This window comes from Acinonyx jubatus, chromosome A3, assembly GCF_027475565.1.
Source record: "Acinonyx jubatus isolate Ajub_Pintada_27869175 chromosome A3, VMU_Ajub_asm_v1.0, whole genome shotgun sequence".
Lineage (NCBI taxonomy): Eukaryota > Metazoa > Chordata > Mammalia > Carnivora > Felidae > Acinonyx > Acinonyx jubatus.
In genome coordinates, this window is record NC_069388.1 from 65,532,644 (window position 1) to 65,554,448 (window position 21,805).

Genomic DNA, 21,805 nt, shown 5'->3' on the forward strand with positions numbered 1-21,805 from the left:
GACAGGCACGTACGTCAACAAAACCAGAGAGTTCAGACATCGACCCCACACACATATGGTTAACTGAGTTTTGATAGGTGGCAAGGATAGTTTTTTCACTGTATGGTGCTGGAACAACTAGCCAGACATGTGAGTTAAAAAACAAAACAAAATGAAAAAAAAAATACGCGCACAAAAACCTTGACTTTTAAAAAAAAATTTTTTTTAATGTTTAGTTATTTCTGAGACAGACAGAGACAGAGCATGAGTGGGGGAGGGACAGAGAGAGAGGGAGACACAGAATCAGAAGCAGGCTCCAGGCTCTGAGCTGTCAGCACAGAGCCAGACGCAGGGCTTGAACTCGCAAATCGTGAGATCATGACCTGAGCTGAAGTGGGTCGCTCAACTGACTTAGCCACCGAGGCGCCCCCTGACATTTTTTTTAACATAAATTAACGTATTTATTATAGGCTATCAATGTTTCAAATGGTGGAGCTTCTACTGGTCTTTCAATTTCTTCAGTCTCCTGATGGCAGATTTTCCTTGTGACGGCAGAAATGGTGTTTGTTATAGATCCAGGCTCCACCAGCCACCGTTTTCATGAAGGAACCAAAGTGCCAGATCTCCACAGCTCATCTTTTCATCTTGGTTTTGCCACAGAGGGAGCAGGTGTACTCGGTGTGCTGGCTTATTTCAATTTTCTTCACCATTTTCCTGAATGAGGCACTTGAACAGTTTCCTGGTGCGGTTAGCCATGTTGCCGCAGATGAGATCCCAGCCCAGTCAAAAACTTTGACTCTTATATCATACATAAAAATTGACTTGAAGTAGATCATAGATCTAAACTTAAAAGCTAAAACTATGAAAGTTCTAGAATAAAATGTTGAGAAGACAACAAAAAGTTGGATGATTTCCGCATAAATAATAATGGAGAGACGCATGTGAGAGAACTTTGTAAGAGAGAACTGTCTTGTACAGTAGGATAGGAACATGTACCATGTGAAGCTGGGGAGAAAAAGCAGCTGACTGCCTCTAGTGGAACAGGAATCAGGGTGGGGAAGGGAGCTCCTGGTTTTTATTTTAACGCTTGTAGTACGATTTGACTTTTATACTATGTACATGCATTTATTTGATAAAAGTAAAAATCTGTATTATTTTTAATTACAATAGATTGTACCTAATGAGTATCTACATATTAATGTAGGAAATAGTGTACTAAATAATTATTATGTAGCGCTTTACATTTTATGAAAGAATTTCAAGGGCCAAAATATATAAAAAACAGTTTTTTCATGGTTAGGGGCTAGAAGTTTTGATTTGGAGACAAAGTTAACTTTTTTAATTACAGATAAAATGACACTTGATAAAAATTATACACATACATATGTGTATATATTAAGGTGGGGCCCGAATATACAAATGCAAACTAGTTTTATAAACCTAAACCAAACTGAGTAATATCTCCATTTTATCAAGAGTACATCCAATGAGGGGTGCCTGGGTGGCTCATTCGGTTAAGCATCTGTCTTCAGCTCAGGTTATGATCTCGCAGTCTGTGAGTTTGAGCCCCGCGTCAGGCTCTGTGCTGACAGCCTAGAGCCTGCTTCTGGTTCTGTGTCTCCCTCTCCCTCTGCCCCTCCCTCACTTGCACTCTGTCTCTCTCTGTCTCTCAAAAATAAACACAAAAACAATTAAAAAAAAAAAAGAGTACATCCAATGAAACCTGGTTCTTTAGAATTAATGAACACATGGCATCAAACTGTTTGACAATGATTATCTAGGAGAGAGAGAGGTTTGCTGGGTAGTGGTCAAGAAGAACTTTCATTCTTCAATCTTTTTTTTAAAGATTTTATTTTCACGTAATCTCTGTAGCCAATGTGGGGCTCAAGTTCACAACCCCAGATCAAGAATTGCATGGGCTACTGACTGAGCCAGCCAGGTGCTCCTCATTCTTCCCTGTATATAATGTACCTTTGTTTTCTACTAATATATTATTACCCATGAAATATCAAAAATTTTAAGAACTAATAGCCCATTATAGTAAACGTTCACACATTACACTTCCTTTTAGCCATCTGCAAGAATAACATTTATCCTATTTAAGGTTTCATTAAGTTCATATATTATGTGTGTGTGCAGGAGTGCGCACACACACACACAGACATATACTCTAAACCTATGTGAAGAAACTAGTATAGGATATTAACTAGGTAATGTTCTTTTTTTTTTTAATTTTTTTTCAACGTTTATTTATTTTTGAGACAGAGAGAGACAGAGCATGAACAGGGGAGGGGCAGAGACAGAGGGAGACACAGAATCTGAAACAGGCTGCAGGCTCTGAGCGGTCAGCACAGAGCCCGACGCGGGGCTCGAACTCACGGGCTGTGAGATCATGACCTGAGCCGAAGTCCGACGCTTAACCGACCAAGCCACCCAGGCGCCCCTAGGTAATGTTCTTAAAGAGCACTTCTAATTGTTTCTTAAGGAACATAATTCTTTTCTCCAATGCTGATTATATTTAATATGATATATTTTTGTTTTAGAAGTATCCTTTATATAGTCAAGAAAAACTCAAAATCCAAATCCCTATTCAATCAATTAATATTTTATATTACTCATTGCATTTTTTAAATTATTTTTTTAATATTTATTTTTTTGGGGGGAGGGGGAGGGGCAGAGATAGAGGGAGACAGAGAATCTGAAACAGGCTCCAGGCTCTGAGCTGTCAGCACAGAGCCTAACATGGGACTTGAACTCACGAACCACAAGATCACAACCGGAGCCAAAGCCGAATGCTTAACTGACTGAGTCACCCAGGCGCCCCCCCCCATAAATTTTTTTAAGTGTTTATTTTGAGAGAGAGAGAGAGAGAGAGAGAGAGAGTCTGCATGCAAACAGGAGAGAGGCAGAGAGAGAGAGAGAGAGAGAGAGAGAGACAATCCCAAGCAGGCTCTGCACTGTCAGCACAGAGTCTGATTCGGGGCTTGATCCCACCAACTGAGAGATAATGACCTGAACTGATATCAAGAGTCTGACGCTCAAATGACTGAGCCACTCAGGTCCCCCACCCATTAAATTCGTATTGACTACTTTCTCTCCTTTTCCATCCAGTCTTTGGCTTTGATGTTGTTTTTTCAGAAAGAGAGAGCATGAGAATTGGAAAGAGGGACGGGGTGAGGCGGGGAGAGAGAATCTTAATCCATGTTGAACACAGAGCCTGAAGTCTGACTCAGGACTTGGTCCCATGAGCCTGGGATAATGACCTGAGCCAAAATCAAGAGTTAGGGTCTCCATCACCTGAGCCACCCAGGAGCCCCTGATGTTGGCTTTCAAATTTGATTCTTATTTGATGGAATGCAGGAGTTTGGTCAGAAAAGTTTAATTTTGGGGTGACTGGGTGGCTCAGTCAGTTAAGCATCTGACTCTTGATTTTGGCTCAGGTCATGATCCCAGGCTCATGGGATCGAGCCCCACATCAGACAGTGCAGACCCTGCATGGGATTCTCTGTCTCCCTCTCTCTCTGCCCCTCCCTGCTCACTCTCTCTCAAAAATAAATAAACATTTTTTTAAAGTTTAATTTTGTCATATTTCTTTCTTAGTCAAATATATCAAACTGGCTTCTGTCAAAATTTAAAAGCAACATCTGTAAAATTTGAGAATAGTTTTAGGAGTATACCTGGGTATGAAATCTTGCAAAAATATTGACATTTCTTCCATATGGCACTGGAATCACAAAAGACTAACAATCAAAGCATAAAATGAGAGTAATTTTGAGCAGTGAGTGAGAAATTACAAAGGTGTTAAAGAACTATAAAAATAGATAATATCTTGGGGCATCTGGGTGGCTCAGTCAGTTAATCCTCTGACTCTTGGTTTCAACTCAGGTCATGATCTTGCAGTTCGTGGTTTTGAACCCCACATTGGGGCTCTACACTGACAGTGTGGAGCCTGCTTGAGATTCTCTTTCTCTCCCTCTCTCTCTGCCCCTCCCCTGCTTGTGCTCTCTATCTCTCAAGATAAATAAAATAAACTTTAAAAAATATTTAAACAGGGGCATCTGGGTGGCCCAGTCAGTTGGGCAACCAACTTCACTCAGGTCATGATCTCACAGATCGTGGGTTCGAGCCCCGTGTCGGGCTCTGTGCTGACAGCTCAGAGCCTGGAGCCTGCTTCACATTCTGTGTCTCCCTCTCTCTCTGCCCCTCCCCCCACTCATGTTTTCTCCTCTCTCTCTCTCTCTCTCTCTCTCTCTCTCTCTCTCTCCTTCAAGAGTAAATAACATTAAAAAAAATTTTTTTAATGTTTAAATAAAAAGTAAATAATATCTTGGATGTATATTTAGATACAGTGAGTTAGAGATTAATGTGGTATTTTGTCAATTAATAATGATTTACTCAATTCTCTTAATTTTGATGAACAATTTAATAAACAGCCTTCAAGTTATAAGAAGATGAGGTAACAGAGTTAGATCTGGCAATGAAACATTTTGCAAATAAAGCCACAAAAATTAGTGAGATTATTCTTGGGAATAGTATGTATAGTTTGGGGGTTGGCAGTGTGCAACTTCCTGAAAATACCCAAAATGCAAAAGCAACAAAAATCAGGTTGATAAATTGTTCTTGATTTGATACTATTCATTTCACTTAAATTGCTGAACAGATCATAAAGTTCCAAAACCAGGTCTAGCATCTCAGATTTACAGGTTTAAAAGACTGATAAGATTTCCTTATGAAGTCAATAATCAAATAGTTTTTTTAATGTCCTAGTAAAATTCAAATTATACAGGTAGCCATTGTAACACAGTGACTATTTACATTAATCAACTGACAATAATAGGAAGGTACAACTTAAATTATTGCTCAATAAAAGCATAAATTTTTACTTGATATATACTCAAAAAATCAAATTTAGTTGAATCTTAAAATTGCTTTTTCACCTTTCCTCTTTTGCACTTACTCTGATGATATCTAAAACAGAAAAAAAAAAAAGCCAGAAAAAAAAAATCCTCCCCCCCACCAAAAAAAAGCCTTTTAAAAACAGGCTGTCATATTACAGCTAGTCCAGATAACATTAAAAACACTCGAGTCATTACAATTATTTTAAGACTGTAATAATAGCGTGTTGTAATTTGAATTCATTTGCAATGAAATTATTGTCCTTCGTTTCTCTTTCTCTGTATTTTTTGAAAGGCCTATCGACATTGTTCTCCAATATTAATCAAAGCTGGAATCATCTCAGTTCTCAGCATTTGGCTCTTTGGGAACATATTTTCTTACATCTTCAGGTGCTAAAAATGCTTATAAAAATGGGGAGAGAATGAGAATAATTATAAAGAACACACGGATTTGTCATCTCCTGACAGCCAGGGAGAGTTTTCTTTTCTAGCTTAAAAGAGTAAACGGCCAGGTAAAGTTCAAAGGTCGACTTTTTTATTGTTGTTCCGACGGTTCTCCAGCTTCCCTTTATATTCCATTTTAGCTTCCGCCTTCCCAGACCCCTCACTCTTTCCTTCAGACCTCATTTCTTCAAGGTTTCAGAGTCGTGCTCCTTCTGGTAAAGGGAAGCCTCAGTTTTTTCAAATTTTCTCCGTAGCTACCAAGGCTCCCTGCCGGCTGTCAAGGTCATAGCCCACGGCCCCTCCAGCCCCACCAGCAGCCACTGCAGGAAGCACCTGCTGGAGGCGTGGGGCGGGGCGCCGCCCACGTACACCTGGGGACGGGGTGGCGCCCCCCCACCCCCACCCCCGACGGCCTCGCCAGGTGTGGGGGAGGGGAGCTTACTCTTTCTCTCTCCCCCGCCCCCAGGCGGTGACTCATCGCCGGAGACCTGCGGCTGAGGTGTGCAGCCCGGGGCAGGGCCCGGGAGGCGGGGCCGCCAGGTCCCGCAGGTCTGCTCCGCCCCGCCGCGCGCTCAGAGTGAGCAGTTCCTCGGGGAGCTCGCACCGTCGGTGCGGTGCGGGTATAGCTCTCCGCCGCCCTCCCGACGCTGACCCGCGCAACCCACGCCCGTCCGCCGGCTCCCAGCGCCCCGCTTCCTCCGCACGCCCTCCCGCGAGACCCCAGCCCGCCTCGCGCCTCTGTCGCACAGTATGGCGCTCCCCCAGGTTCTCGCGTTCGGGCTCCTGCTCGCGGCGGCCACCGCGGCGGTGGCCGCGGCTCAGAAAGGTAAGGAGCAGAGTTGTGGGCTGCGGCCGGGTAGGGACGTCCCACGGCATCCGAGACGGAGATGGTGGGGAAGGGGCGGCCGGCCGCGCTTTCCCGTCTGGAGCGGATGCGCGGGGCTGCAGCAACCCAGGCCCTCTGCGCTCTGCAGGCGGTGGGAAGGCTCCCGCTCGCACGGCGAGGAGGAAACCTCCTCACTATGCTGCTTTGCACCGCTGTCTAGGGAAATGGCCCGGAGCAGGGGCGGGGAGTCAGTGAACGAAGTGGCCTCGTTCGGTAACTCCTTGGCCTCGGAGTGGGCCAGGAGGGCTTGGGGAGGCGCGGCGGCCGCGCCACGTCTGGGCGCGCCCACCTACTCCCGCCGAGGCGCGCGCTTGGGGTCCTAGTGTGGCGGAACCAGCCGCGGCCGGGAGGGGAGTCGGTGGCGAAGATGGCCCGGCCCCTCCTCCCCCGGGCACCTGAGGCTGGCCCCGGATGTGGGTCTCGGGCGGGGGCAGGTGGCTGCGGGGAGGCCGTGGGGTCCGCTGCGCATCTGCGCGGGTAGCAAGTCGTCCTGGGCCTCGACTACCTGGGGTGTGAGAGTGGGTGTTTCCACTTCTTTAAGGATCGTGTAGGTAATGCCAAGTTTATTGTAGGAACCCAGAAATATCGGTAATTGTAAAGAGTAAAAAGAAAAACTCACAATCTGACCGCTTCAAGAGAATCTCCTAATAACTGACTATACTTTTTAGACATTGCTTTAAACGTTGCTGTAAACCGAAACACAGTTTTATATCTTGGTGTGTGTGTGTGTGTGTGTGTGTGTGTGTTTATCCCACATAACATCCAGATTTTCCTTTTCTTTTAATCTTGGAAACCACAATTTAAGTGGTGAAGGAACAGTCCCTGGTGTGGAAGGTCACGCCATTATCCGAACATTGGACATATGGTTTGATTACATTTTTCTTAGTTTGTTATAAACATCTTGGCTGCCATCTCTTAATGGTAAGATGGTGGCCAGAAGTAAAGTGGCAGTTGGCGGAAGCTTTCTGGAAAGGTCTTTAGACCTTCACCAACAGGGCCTGGGCTTAATTCATTACACTTTCAAACTATGCAGTTTAATTAACTCATGTTTTTCTAGCTCCAGTCTAAGGCTAAGTACTTAATCTTAAATTGTTTTAAAGTGATGATAGTTGCTATAGAGTATGTTCAGAAATCCTGTACATGATTGGTCTGTTCTAAATTTCCACATCCCTTGGGCATGAAAATGGGCTTTGGAGCAGGTATAGTAGAGTGCTGCATAAGACTTTAACTCTTGGAGGACAGCCACTATCTCCTTTTGTGATCCCAATACGGAGTTTAGTGCTGGACCGATTATATAGGTCGTTCATATCAATTATAATTTAAACAGGGAATGATTAAAGCCAACTTGAGATGAAGGGTCAATATAAAAATTCTTTGGTTTGTCACAGTAATTTTTGTTAATGATTGTATTCTCTTAGCTAGACAAATAAACGAAATTAGAGGGGCTTGCCAATTTGAAATTAAAATGAGGTTTTGAGATAGTGAAAGATAATGACTATTAAACTGGCACTAATACCCAGGATAAGCTGCTTAATATCACCTTCAAAATTGGGAACTTAGAATTCAGTTTAGTTAGGAGGCCCACAAACAAAAGTGACCCCTAAATTCACCGAAAGTATAATTTTTCTAAGGTATAAAGTTGTCCAAGGGCTGAATATATTCCCACTAAGCTTAAATCTTTAAAGTTCAGATTTTAAGAAAATGGGCTGGGAGGAGGGAGGAAATGTGAGTTACTTACAGATCCTAGAATTGCAATTGTTGATTTTCGGGAAATGAGTCAGTAGCTGACAAGCAAGGGTTTATCTAACAGAACAGAAGGAGGGAAGGATCTGAGACTGAGAGTATCATCATGGAGATAAGGCTGAATATGATGTTTGGAGGGCTGTATTCTTGGTTTAAAAAAATCAAAATGGGAATGCATGCAATTAGACTATGTGTCTGTATAATATATACAAACTATTCACCATGATATCAGCCACTCAAATTACAGCTGAAAAATAAAACATTCAGGACCATTTTTTAAGGCTTTGTGGCCCTATAACTTAAGCATTATTATTAGAACATAATTTAGCTGGGACACTAGAGTTCATAGTTGGATCCACATTTTAAAGTGGGATTTTGTTTTTTAATTTATCTAGGATGTGTCTGTGAAAACTACAAACTGACCACAAACTGCTCTTTGAACACACATGGTCAGTGCGAGTGTACTTCAATTGGTGCACAAAATTCTGTCATTTGCTCAAAACGTGAGTAGAATATCCTCATTGCCTTTAAACTGTATTTTGGTTTAGCCTTCCTTAATTGATGTGTCTTGAGTTGGGAAGTGTTGTGTTTGGTTTTTTTTTTTTTTTTGGTTCAAATTTGAATCATGTTATTTTGTCAAAATTATCTCCTGTAGCTGAACCATCTGAAAACTTAGAAAGTGAATATGGAACCATGTAAGTCTGCAATAATCTTTGGCTCTGGGAGTTTGGAGTTAAATTAAAATGTTTTTCCTTATGCATAAAACTGCAGTTACTTTTCAGTATGACATGAAGCTTTCTTTTCAGTGGCAACCAAATGTCTGGTGATGAAAGCAGAAATGACTGGCACAAAGTCTGGGAGAAGAGCGAGACCTGAGGGGGCTTTCCAAAATAATGATGGGCTTTATGATCCCGACTGTGATGAGAAGGGGCTCTTTAAAGCCAAGCAGTGCAATGGCACCACCACATGCTGGTGTGTAAACACTGCTGGGGTCAGAAGAACTGATAAGGACACGGAAATATCCTGCTCCGAACGCGTGAGGACCTAGTGAGTTGAGCTGTCAAATGTTCCTTGTTTTCATGCTTTTCAGATTCGTTTAATGACATTTATCTTTGAGTATGTAATGTGATTTGGTGGTTTAGAATTCAAAAGGTAGAAAAGGGTATACAGTGAAAAGCTTCCATTTTTTTTTCTCAAACCGCCCCCCCCCCCGCAGCTACCCAGTTTACTTCCACAGAACCGATGTCACCAGCTTATTATATAACTTTCCAGAGATACTTTTATGAATTCACTAGCAATATATTTTTGTTATTTTAAGAATTGTTTCTTATAGTAGCCTACTAAACAAGGATTTTCCTCTTACATTTTTACTTAACACTGTTCAAATTTTAAAGTTGGATTAGTGTTAAATGTATATGAAAAATTTAAGCTGTTTATGTATTTGCCTATTTATTGCGTTTTAAAACAAGGTGTGGTTGTCTCGGGCTCATGCAATAAAAAGGAGTGGAAGCATACTCAAGCTAGCTTAAGGAAAAAAATTTTTATTTAAAAAGTGACTAGAGCTGGAAAGTTATCAAGACCAAAGCAGGCACTCTCTCCTTTGGTGTTCTGAAGCCTCATGGTCACTTTTCTCTGTTTCACTCGGTGCCTTTTTGTCTGTTCCCTTGAACGTGACCCAGCGTGAGCAGCTAAGCCTTGGCTTTACGTGACCTTGAGTATAGTGGCCCAGTGCCAGAGGTTGACCTGTTGGAAGGGTGTTCTCTCCTGGATGAGTGCTTTATGAGCAATGTGTGAAGGCCAAGGAAGAAATTAAGGGCATACCTATTGCATAAACCCTTTTCTGTTAATTATACTGTAATTTCACTTGGGAATTTTCCTATTAGTCAATCAATAAATATTGTCTTTTTACTTTACAGCTGGATCATCATTGAACTAAAACACAAAACAAGAGAAACACCTTATGATATTAAAAGTTTACAGACGTACGTACTATTAAGTGCATTGTATTTGCACAGTTAATACTCAGATCTTCGTTCTACACCATTAGAAAAAGGAAAACAAGTCTTAATGCTTTGTCATATTTATGAAAAATAAGATACTATAAGTAATATTTTAATCTTATTTTGGAAATAGAGTTGCAAGAATAATACAGATTCCTATAGGAGTCTTCACTCAGATTCACCAGTCACCAATGAACATTTTGCCCCACTTTCTTTTTAAATGTGTATGTGTGTGTGTGCTTTTTATATCTATCTAAACACGTATAGATGGTTTTTTTCTGGAACCATTTGAGAGCAAGTTGTAGATATCATGCCCCTTTACCCCTAAATACTTTAATGTATCTTTTCCTAGGAACAAAAGGCACTCTTTTAGTTTCTTTCTCTTTCTTGTAATCTCTACGTGCAATGAGGGAATCAAACTCAACCTCAAGAGGAGAGTCGCATGCTCTACTGACTGAGCCAGCCAGGCGCCCCGAAAGGCACTTTTTTCTATAACCACTCTACAGTTACCAAATTCAGGAAATTTAATGTTAACACCAAATTGTGCCACTTTTCCCAGTGTTGATCTTTATGGCAGTTGTTTCCCCCTTTGACCCAGAATGCAATCTGAGATCATGCATTGCATTTAGTTGTGATTCTTCAGTCCTTTTTGATATGGAACACTGTCTTGGCCTTCGTTGGTCCTTCATTACGTTGATATTTGTGAAGAGTATAGGCAAATTAGTTCATAGAATGTCCCTCAGATTAGGATTTATCTGTGCAAGCTAAACATTTTTGACAGAAAAACTGCATAAGTGATCTTATGTCCTTTTCAGTACTTCACATTAGGAAGCACCTGATGTCTTGTCCCTTTATTAGCGATGTTAACTGTAGTTAAGGGGGTATATATATATTACGTTTGTAAGGTAGAGTTACAGTTTACTTCTTTGTAATTAATAAATATAACATATGGGCAGATACTTGGGTACTGTGTAAATATCCCATTTCTAATCAAACTAGAACTCAATTATTTTAGCATCAATGGATGATTCTAGCCTGAATCAATTATTAGTAGTTGCAAAATGGCATAAAATTTTTAAAACAAGTTTGGTTAATGACAGTCCTAGAGCTTGAGCTACCTGCTTAGTTAAAAAGTAATGCTTCTTAATGTTGTGTAGTACACTTTTTTTAAAACACAGGTTTTTAATTATTTACAGTGCACTTAAGGAGGTAATCACAACTCGTTATCAACTAGATCCAAAATATATCACAAACATTCTGGTAAGATTTTTGTTTTTTTTTTAAGTGAGCTTTTGCAGAAAGTTGGTGGGATAGTATGGTTTGGGTATGAATTTTGATAGTGGTTAAACTGCACTTGAATACCAGTTTAAACCCTGGACGCTTAATTCAAATTTCCTGTTCTTTTCCTTCCATAGCCTTTGAAAACCTCAAGTTTACCCTTAAGGAAAATGTAGTATCTCTAATTTCCGTCATGCATGCCAGTCATTTTAGCCTGGGAAACCTCTCTCAATGATTGCTTTTGGTACATTTTCTTTAGGATGCCACCTAGCTCCCATCTTCTTTGGTTTAAGGAGCTAATTCTTAACCAGGTTTCCCCTTCCTTGACTCTTTGAACTCTGGTTGAAAAATACTTGAATAGTGTAATGGAACTTTTTCAAGGCAGAAAAGTGATGTCATTTTTAAGGACAGGAAGGAATATACTTTTTTGCTCCTTAAAAGCAGAATGTGGTAAATGCATACTGCATTTTGGATTGTATTTCTTTAGTATTTTATTTTAAAAGTAGTTCTAACCAAATAAGGTGCTTTATTTTTTTATTTTGTTTTTATTTAAAGTTTACTTATTTATCCTGGGGGAGAGAGAGAGAGAGAGAGAGAGAGGTCAAGTAGCGGAAGGACAGAGAGAGAGGGAGAGGCAGAGAATCCCAGGCAGGCTCCATACTGTCGGCACAGAGCCCAGTGCAGGGCTTGAACCCATAACCTGTGAGACCATGACTGAGTGGAAATCAAGAGTCAGAAACCTTCTTTTTTTTTAATTTTTTTTTTTTAATGTTTATTTTTGAGAGAGACGAGACAGAATGCAAGTGGGTTGGGGCAGAGAGAGAGGGAGACACAGAATCCGAAGCAGGCTTCAGGCTCCGAGCTGTCAGCACCAGAGCCCGACGCGGGGCACGAACTCACGAGCTGTGAGATCATGACCTGAGCTGAAGTCGGATGCTCAACCGACTGAGCCACCCAGGCACCCCCCAAGAGTCAGAAACTTAACTGACTGAGCCATCCGGGTGCCCCTTTGCTTCTTTTTTTAAAGTAAGCTCTGTGCCCAATGTGAGGCTTGAACTCATGACCCTAAGATCAAGAGTCACATGCTCTATTGACTGAGCCAGCCAGGTGCCACCCAACTAAGATACTTTAAGATCTTGTTTGAAATCTTTTGGGCAGAAGAAATTCTCTTTTAGAAAGAAAATATGCATCATAATTATTTTTAGTTGTGTAGCTGTCTTACTTCCCTTGGATAGATTTTAAAACTTCCAAAGAGTTTTACATTATTAGTTATAAATTCAGTTACCCGCTAATGGAAAGGAACACTGACACATTTAGATTATAGAAAATAAAAAACAAAATATTCTGATTATTGACAGTAATATTTTTACATGATTTTGGTTGTGTTGGTATTAATTTGTATTTTTCATATTTTCCCCCAGTATGAGAATGATCTTATCACTATTGATCTGGTGCAGAATTCATCTCAGAAAACTCAGAATGATGTGGACATAGCTGATGTGGCTTATTATTTTGAAAAAGATGTGAGTATAATCTTCCTCATTTAATTCCTGTGTTTAGAAATGCAATGCTAGGGGCACCTGGGTGGCTTAGTTGGCTGAGCATCCGACTTTGGCTCAGGTCATGATCTCGTGGTTTGCGAGTTCGAGCCCCACATCAGGCACTGTGCTGGCTCAGAGCCTGGAGCCTGCTTCAGATTCTGTGTCTCCCTCTCTCTGTGTTCCTCCCCTGCTCACACCCTGTCTCTCTGTCAAGAATAAATAAAGAAAAAAAATTTTAAAAACTGCTTTATGAATGCAATGTTGTATGCCATGCTTCAATGGATTCAGGATCTTTCATCATCTTTTTTTTCTTTTTTAAGTTTATTTATTTATTTTGGAGAGCACACAAGCTGGGGAGGGGCAGAGAGAGAGGGGGAGAGAGAGAATCTTAAAGCAGGCTCCACTCTCAGCACAGAGACTGACACAGGGCTCAATCTTACAAACTGGAGCTCATGGCCTGAGCTAAAATTAAGTCAGACACTTAACTGACTGAGCCACCCACCCAGGCGCCCCTTCTTTCGTTATCTTTTTCTTCACTTACATATCAACCACACCTCTGTTCTCCACATGATTCTTGTGCTGCAATTAATAACATCCTCATCTCTGCCTTGCACCTTCTGCAAACACCTTTCTGACCTGTTTGTTGTGTATGAGAGAATCTCTTCTCTCATAATTCTTACCTGTTGTATCCTTGGTAGTTACTTAGTTTATGTGGATAGCCTCTTCTCCATTATAATGTCCATGAACAAGAGGTGATATAAGAAGTGCTATGTAACTAGTGTGATTTTTTTTTTCAACGTTTTTTATTTATTTTGTGACAGAGAGAGACAGAGCATGAACGGGGGAGGGGCAGAGAGAGAGGGAGACACAGAATCGGAAACAGGCTCCAGGCTCTGAGCCATCAGCCCAGAGCCCGACGCGGGGCTCGAACTCACGGACCGCGAGATCGTGACCTGGCTGAAGTCGGACGCTTAACCGACTGCGCCACCCAGGCGCCCCAGTAGTGTGATTAAAATAGTTTGTTTCGACTTTAATGTGTTATCAAAAAAATAAATTAACATAGTGAGCTATGTTTTTTTATTAAAAAATATTTTTTAATGTTTATTTATTTTTGAGAGAGAGACAGAGCGTGAGCATGGGAGGAGCAGAGAGAGAGGGAGACACAGAATCTGAAGCAGGCTCCAGACTCAGCTCTCGGCACAGAGTCCGACTAGGGGCTCGAACTCACAAACTGTGAGATCATGACCTGAGCCGAAGACAGACGCTTAACCTACTGAGCCACCCAGGCACCCCTACACTGAGCCATTTTCTGATGAAACCTGGGATTTGCTTCAAAGTAATCTGGCCCAGGGGGAGGGGGAAGGGAGGAAAGAGAGAAGGAAGAATGGATTAAGTAAGGTTGGCCATTTGTTTATATTGTTGACTCCAGATGATAGGTACATGAGATTTCGTTATGCTGTTCTTTCTACTTTCATGTGTTTGAAAATTTGCCACAATAAAAAGTTTTTTTGAAGTTTCAGCGTACGCGATTGTTACCGCTGAAACCAAAAAGACCCTTGACAGTAGTTCTTTCCGTGTATAATTGGCATCTAATTCTATGTGGCCATGGTAGGTTTTCTTAAATATTTTAAATTGCTTTTCTCCTTCTAAATATAGGTTAAAGACGAATCCTTGTTCCATTCCAATAAAATGGATCTGAGAGTAAACGGGGAGCAATTGGATCTGGATCCCGGGCGAACTGCAATTTACTATGTTGATGAAAAACCACCTGAATTTTCAATGCAGGGTCTGCAAGCTGGTATTATTGCTGTCATTGTAGTTGTGACACTTGCAATTATTGCTGGAATCGTTGTGCTGGTGAGTGTAGAACAAGTCCACTTTCTTTTTTTCTTTTTTTATTTATTTTATTTTATTTTAGAGAGAGAGAGAGTGTGCAGGAGTGGGGAAGAGAGAGGGGGGGGCAGAAAGAGAGAATCCTGAGCAGGCTTTGCACTGTCAGTGAAGAGCCCAGTGCAGGCCTTGATCCCATGACCCTGGATGATGACCTGAGCCAAAATCAAGAGTCAGAGGCTCAACCAACTGAGCCACCCAGCCATTTGAAGGCATATTTTTTCAAGAAAAGGTGACAACGTGAGAGAACTATCTCCATATTTTAGAACATATTAATGAAGCAAAATCTTCAGTTTTTATAATGCTCTATAGTGAATGAATCTCTTGCATCTGGCCCTTTTTTATAAAACACTTTATGAAGTAAGAAAGGATACTAATCTGAGAAAAGCTCATAGCTGAGCACCGCATGGGTCAGTTACGTTGCCATCAAGCAGCAAATGTCCTTTAGTTCTCTTGCTGCAAACAGTCCAACAGCCCTGCCAGCATCAGTGCAAAATACCTGAACTCCCAAACCGTTCAATGAAATGAAACAACAGAACACCAATTATTAAAGTTAGCATGGAAAGGGTTAAAAGTGGTAAATATGAGGAACGATTCTAAACAAAAGATTAGCAAATTAAATTTAGCACTGCCTCAGCAGAAGAAGGTACCACCTGGACAGGATTTATTCTAGAAATACAAGGATGCTCAGCATTAAGAAATCTTAACAACATAGCATAATTCAGAAATAGATTTGAGGGTATGTGAAAACTTAAATTTTCAGTTCAGTGGAATCATCATACTTGGCTATCCATCTGGACGAAAACAAAAGTTGAATTTCTATTTCACCCTCCCAGGGCAGGCCATATTGCCCAACTCTGGGAATGGTACATTATGGAGCAGGGTGCCCATGTTCAAACAAATTCCCGATGGATTATAGTAACAAATGTTGAAAAATAGAACAAGCCTCAAAATTAATTTAGGAAATGTTTGTACAACCTTGTGGTAAAGGAAACCAAGCAAGGCAAGAAATCTAGAGTCCATGAATGAAAAGTTACATATTTGACTAAGTTGAAATTAAACATTTTTTATGGCAAAGATATTATAAAGTGAAAAATAGCCATGATATGCTGGGGGGAAATATCCATGATGCATAAAACAAAAAAGATAGTTATGCATAATATATGAATTCTTAGAGGAGAAAATTTGCTATCAAGAATAGCAAACGGCACAGATAGATGATTCACAGAAGAAATCCAGATGGGAAATAAACACGAGAGAATCCTAGAAATCAAATTGTCCTATAGAAATGAAAGCACAGGTACATAGGAAGGACAGTATAGGTTATGTATTGCACTGTTGCTCGTAAGGGTGAATCTGGAAACAATTTGAGTGCACCCCTGTAGGAAAATGGATGAGCAGATTGTGGAATATCTATGTTATGGAATAAAGCTGTTAAAAAGAATGAGTGCAATTTATAGCTTTTGCTCATCGGAAGGTTCCTATGATGTTGATATAGGCTGTGCAAAGAGGGAAATGATACTGTATGATCCCATTTTTTTAGACTGCCCCCTTTCCCAAAACTCATGTATGGTTTTGTGTATGTTTGTATTAGGATGGAGCAAAATGTGGAAGAATGCGTAACAGGCCGTTAGATTTTATTATTAAAGATTGTTTGTTGTTTTCTCAATGCGGTTTTTTTTTGTTTTTTTGTTTTGTTTTGTTTTTGTTTTGTTTTGGTTTGGTTTGTTTAACTGGTTGTTGTAGGCTTTTTGTTGTTACTGTTCCAGAAGATTTTGGTGGGGGCTGGGCTCAAAGTTTTTTTTTTTTTTTTAATTGAAGTATAATAAACAGTGTTATATTAGTTTCTGATATATAAAATAATGATGCAACAATTCTGTATATTAGGGGCACCTGAGTGGCTCAGTCAGTTAAGTGTCTGACTTCGGCTTGGATCATGATCTCACAGTTTGTGAGTTCAAGCCATGCATAGGGCTCTGCACTGACAGCACAGAGCCTACTTGGGATTCTCTGTCTCCCTCTTTCTCTTTGCCCCTTCTCTGCTCGTGCGCACATAGTATACTGTCCTTCTCTCAAAAATAAATAAACATTTTTTAAAAACCTCTTTAATTCTGTATATTACTTAGGTCTCGTCATGGTAAGTATAGACTTTTGGTTTTTTTAGTTTAGTAGGGAAATTTTAATTTAAGAAATAATATCTGTAGATTTTAAAATTAAATTTGTTCAGATAGGAATAATGTTCATTAAAAACATTTTATGTGTCAATTTTTCTTCCATTCAGGTTATCTCCAGAAAGAACAGAATGGCAAAGTATGAGAAGGCTGAGGTAAACGGATTACTTAATAAAAAGGCCCCTTTTTAAATCTCTTACTCCTGATAATCACTATACCTACCTAGACACTGATAGGACTCCATTATACTGGAGCCCCTTCATAGTATAGTCCTTAAGGTCTTAGGGACAGTCTTTCAATGTTTCCTTAAATTCTCCTTCATGAGTTCCATGGCAGACCAGCTAATATTGAATTCTGCCTCAGTGCATAGTGGGATAGGAAACCTGCAATTTTTGTTTGACAAAGTGTCAACTTTTAATGGAATCTTTCAGAGGCGTACTCTGTGGATTCACATTACAGAAACTTAATGTGGCTGATGACCTGAGTTATTGTTTTTATTCCAGTGAAATAATTATTAAAAAAGAGCTTAATACATGTCCTAATGAGTCTCTTCCATGCTAACTAGTCACCTACATTACTGTGAAGACAAAGTGTGAGATTGTTAGCGTGTCAGTTGCTTGGAGTTGGATGTGAACCACACTTGTTCCTGAACTCTGTCAATAACACTTTCAGTATACCCACTGATTTTTATATATTTATGCATTTATTTGTAATTGTGTATGTACATTTTACTAATCTTCTACCAAGAAACACAGAAATGTAAAAGAGTATTGAAAAAAAATTGAATAGAACTAGAAAAGTTGCAGCTTTTTTTTTTTTTCCTAAACCATAGTTGACCATCTGGCTTACCTGGTTTGGTGACCACAGGTCTGGGGGACAGACTCTCCCTGAACTGAAGCATAACAAAGTTGGAATGACAATGTAGTGTTGTGGTCAAGAGCAATATAGATGTGGGTTTGATTACTTGTTAGCTGGGCAAGTTATTTAACTTCTTTAAGCCTCCATGTTTCCTTATCTGTAAAATGAGGATATATATACAGACCCATTGTAGGATTAAACACAGTAGTCTGTATACAGTGTTGGTCCACTGCTTGGCACACAGCAGAATGTTTGCCAGTGGTCGTAGTTTCCATTCATCTTGTCTCAGTTCTGGTTGTAACTAATTGTGTGATCTGTGACAAGTCAATTCTGAGCTTCAATTTCCTCGTCTGTAAAAAGAAAATATATTGTTTCTTACTGGATGTAAAAATGGCATCCATTTAATAAAGACCTTATCCATTCTTAAAGATCTAACTCACCTGCTACTTCCCCATCACTTTGGCCGTCTTACCTCCAAATAGTAGTTTGGGTCGTACATTCAGTGCATGCTTCCTTGTAGTACATTTTTTCTTTTTCCAAATGGAGCTCATAAACGTGGAGAGAATCATCTTGCTTTCCTCTTTTTTTTTTTTTTTTGTAACTATTTTAAGGATGAACAAAAGACTGGAAAATTATTTAAATTTGTTTTCTCTTTTTTTCCTCTATTTCAGATAAAGGAGATGGGTGAGATGCATAGGGAACTCAGTGCATAATGACTGTAATTTGAAGAGTAACTACAAGAAGGGAAGTTAGCAAACATTACAAATGTACAGACATGGGACAAAGAGATCTTTGAGGACTATTGTTTTGTTAGTTAACATCTGTTTGTAATAGTGAAACCTGTACTCAATATATAAGCAGCTTCAAATTGACTTTACCAATCTTAAAATTTGACCACAAGTGTCTTATTTATGCAGATCTGATACAAAACTCAGAACTTGGACTGCAGAGTTAAAATTGTTTCTGCCTAACATTGAAGTGTGTACCTTAAATATGCTTCCACAGTAGAGATTTAATGACTAGTGTCTCATCCATTTGTGATTGAACGCTGCCTTTCTGTTTACTTTGAGTCTTGTACATACAAACTTTTTTTTTTTACAAACTGAAATAAAACATTTTGAAACTAAATTTCCTAACTTTGTTTGAATCATACAGAATCAAATTTCATAGTATACAAATAAGATAACAGGTTAAGAAATGCTCAGAATGCTAACTGCAAATTGGAGTTTTATAGGAGTATTTATAATTATGTGTATTCAGTATAAAGTGTATAATCTCTATGTAACTTCTACACAGAAAAATCAGTTTTATTCTGAATGAATCTAAGTTTCTGTTTTAAACAAATTGGCATTTTGACAAACACACCTTAGGGCAGAATTGATGGATAATGTTGTGAACCATGAATGCTATGGTTGGTTGAGTTAAAGCACCAGACATTCAACATCTGACGTGACAAATACAGTAAGACACATTTTGTGTGAGTTAAGAGTATCCTGAAATTTTGCTTTTGATAGGAAATTTTTAAAAACACTATGAAGAGAACAGCATTAAAGAAAATGTAAAAGCTAGATTGAACATTTACCAACGATTTTTATCCCTTCTGTAGTAGGCAGACTTCTAGGATGGCCCCCAAGATTATTTATCCCTGTTGTACATGCCCAAATAATCCTCTCCCCTAGAGTGTGGGCGGGGCCTGTGAATATGATGAGCAGTCACTCCCAAGATTAAGTTACATTTTATGGCAAAGGTGAGGGGATTTTAGATGTAGATGTGATTGAGATCCCTAAAGCTTGACTGTATTGAAAGAGAGATTACAAAAGAGTGCCTGAAGGTAGGAGACAAGAAGTAGAAACTATAGATGAGCTCTCCCATTAGCCTTAAAGCAAACTGCCATGTGGTGGAGAGGGTCACCTATCAGGAAACAGCGGGCTGAGAGGAGGGCCTCAGTCCCACGACCACAAGAACTGAATTCTGCCAACAATCACTGATCTTGGAAGAGGACCCCAGCTCCAGATGAGATCACAGCCCTGGCCAACATTACCGCAGTCTTGAGACCGAGAAAAGGACCCACTTACGTGATGCCTAAACTCCTGACCCGTGGAAACTGATAATGTGTTTATTGTCTTAAAATGCTAAATTTGTGGTAATGCATTATGCAGCAATAGAAATTGATACAGCGAGTAGCAAGAAGGGAATAGATAATAAGGAGCAGCCATTACCCCCAGGCCTGAGAGAGCACCCAAAGAAGAGAATCTCTACTTCGCCTAAGCTCCACTCCCCGGGCTGAGATCTGGACCCTGTGGGAGAGGGCAGTGCAGCTCACTGAAGAGCAGGGAAGTTGCTATGATGCTACCCTGGAGGGACTTACTGAAAATCTGCCCCATGGAACTTGCTGGAAATAATGCCCTCTAGGACAGGAGTCCTCAGGAACTTGCTGGAAATAATGCCCTCTAGGACAGGAGTCCTCAAACCAGCTTGCAGCCTGGCCTACCACCTGTTTTTATATAGCCTGGGAAATAAGAATGGCTTCTGCATTTTTAAAGGATTGAATATTTCCTAGTATGTGAAAGTTACATGGTAAAAATGTCAGTGTCTGTAAATAAAGTTCTATTGGAGCACAGCTATGTTCATTTATTGTGTGTGGCTGTTTTGTACTACGGCAGAAGAGTAGTGTTGGACCCACTGGCTGGCAAAGCTTAAAATGTTCATTCTGGCCCTTAACAAAAAGTTTGCTGAACCCCTGCTTTAGGGTGCTGGGGAAAAACTGTTCATAGGAACATGTCCTATTAGACACCAAAGGCACTCCGTAAAGGTGCCTCCCCACCCCACCCCAACCCCCCCGAAAGAGCACAAGCAGTAGAGAGGGAGAGAATTTTAAGCAGGCCCCATGCCCAGCTCGGAGACAGGGCTCAATCTCACAATCATGAGATCATGACCTGAGCCGAAATCAAGAGTCCAACGCTTAACCGACTGAGCCACCCATGTGCCCTTAAAGCTGCTTTTTGTCATTTGGGTGTGGGAGCAGGTGCTCAGGGAAGCTGAGGAGCTGGAGAAGCCCTGGGCTCTGCAAACTGGGGAAACAGCAGGTGTTGCAAGGGGAACGCACTCCCACTTTTTCTTGCACTGTGTGTCCTGCACCCTGTACTGACAAAGCTTCAGGTGCATTTTTACACAGAAGGCAAAAGGGTGAATTTGCATGGAAGAGGCAGTAATTAAGGCACATTCTTCAATCCCATGCCTTCAAGTGTCTGTCCTCTTTTGAAGCTACACTTCTAAAGACAACACTGACTACTAATTGCCAATGGCCTTTTTTCCCCAGTGTTTAATCATGTGATTCCTCCACAGCTTATCACTATGACTGTCCCATTTCCTACCTCAGTATGTTGCTTACAGATTTTCTTCTTTGGCAGAACTGGCATTAGTCTCCCCTGGTTGTTTTCATCTTCTACTGACTCTGAAGTACTGATTCAGGATTTAGCCCTAGTATTTTCTACTCCTGTGGATGTGATCTATTTAAAAACTGTGCCTTTTCTTCTGTTAATTTGCCTTCTGTCGATTTAATTCACACACTCCCAAGAACTGAACCTAACAGGGTAGAGGAAAGTTTCTCCTCAACAAATATAACAGTTAATAATAGATACAACATAATTTCACAACTCTTTTCTGTCATCCTGAAACATGGCCCCCAAGCCCTCTAAACATTCCCACTGACCTCCCTAAAAAGCTACCATTCCTTCTCTCTTTCATATCAAACTTTTAATTTTTTAAAATGTTTTAAAATTTTAATTTCAGTATAGTCAACGTACAACTTTATATTAGTTTCAGGTGTAAAATAATCCTATTACTCAGTGCTCACCACAATAAGTGTACTCTTTATTTTTAGGTTATCTCCATACCCAACATGGGGCTCGAACTCAGGACCCCGACATCAAGAGTTACATGCTCCTCCAACTGAGCCAGCCAGGCACCCCACAATAAGTGTACTCTTAATCCCTGTCACCTATTTCATTCATCCCCCCACTCCCTCCCCTCTGGTAACCATCTGTTTGTGATCTAAAGTTAAGAGTCTGTTTTTTCGTTTGTTTCTTTTTTTCTGCTTTGATCATTTGTTTTGTTTCTG

The 21,805-nt window shown here is 40.4% G+C and overlaps 1 protein-coding gene across 1 annotated transcript; it reads left to right on the plus strand.

The window, feature by feature from the left end:
* The first annotated feature begins 5,857 nt into the window (after nucleotides 1–5,857).
* Nucleotides 5,858–20,305, plus strand: EPCAM (epithelial cell adhesion molecule). The gene is made up of 9 exons (XM_027072510.2): nucleotides 5,858–6,144; nucleotides 8,343–8,450; nucleotides 8,754–8,994; nucleotides 9,864–9,929; nucleotides 11,144–11,207; nucleotides 12,647–12,748; nucleotides 14,423–14,623; nucleotides 16,938–16,982; nucleotides 18,357–20,305. Exons 1-9 carry the CDS (start codon nucleotides 6,069–6,071, stop codon nucleotides 18,396–18,398), a joined length of 945 nt encoding a protein of 314 aa, XP_026928311.1. The 5' UTR covers nucleotides 5,858–6,068; the 3' UTR covers nucleotides 18,399–20,305.
* The last annotated feature ends 1,500 nt before the right edge of the window (nucleotides 20,306–21,805 follow it).

Coding starts and splice junctions, on each gene's coding strand:
- EPCAM (XM_027072510.2), top strand. CDS start 6,069: ATGGCGCTCCCCCAGGTTCTCGCGTTCGGGCTCCTGCTCGCGGCGGCC. Junction 8,451..8,753: donor TTCTGTCATTTGCTCAAAAC/GTGAGTAGAATA, acceptor CTTTCTTTTCAG/TGGCAACCAAATGTCTGGTG. Junction 12,749..14,422: donor CTTATTATTTTGAAAAAGAT/GTGAGTATAATC, acceptor TTCTAAATATAG/GTTAAAGACGAATCCTTGTT.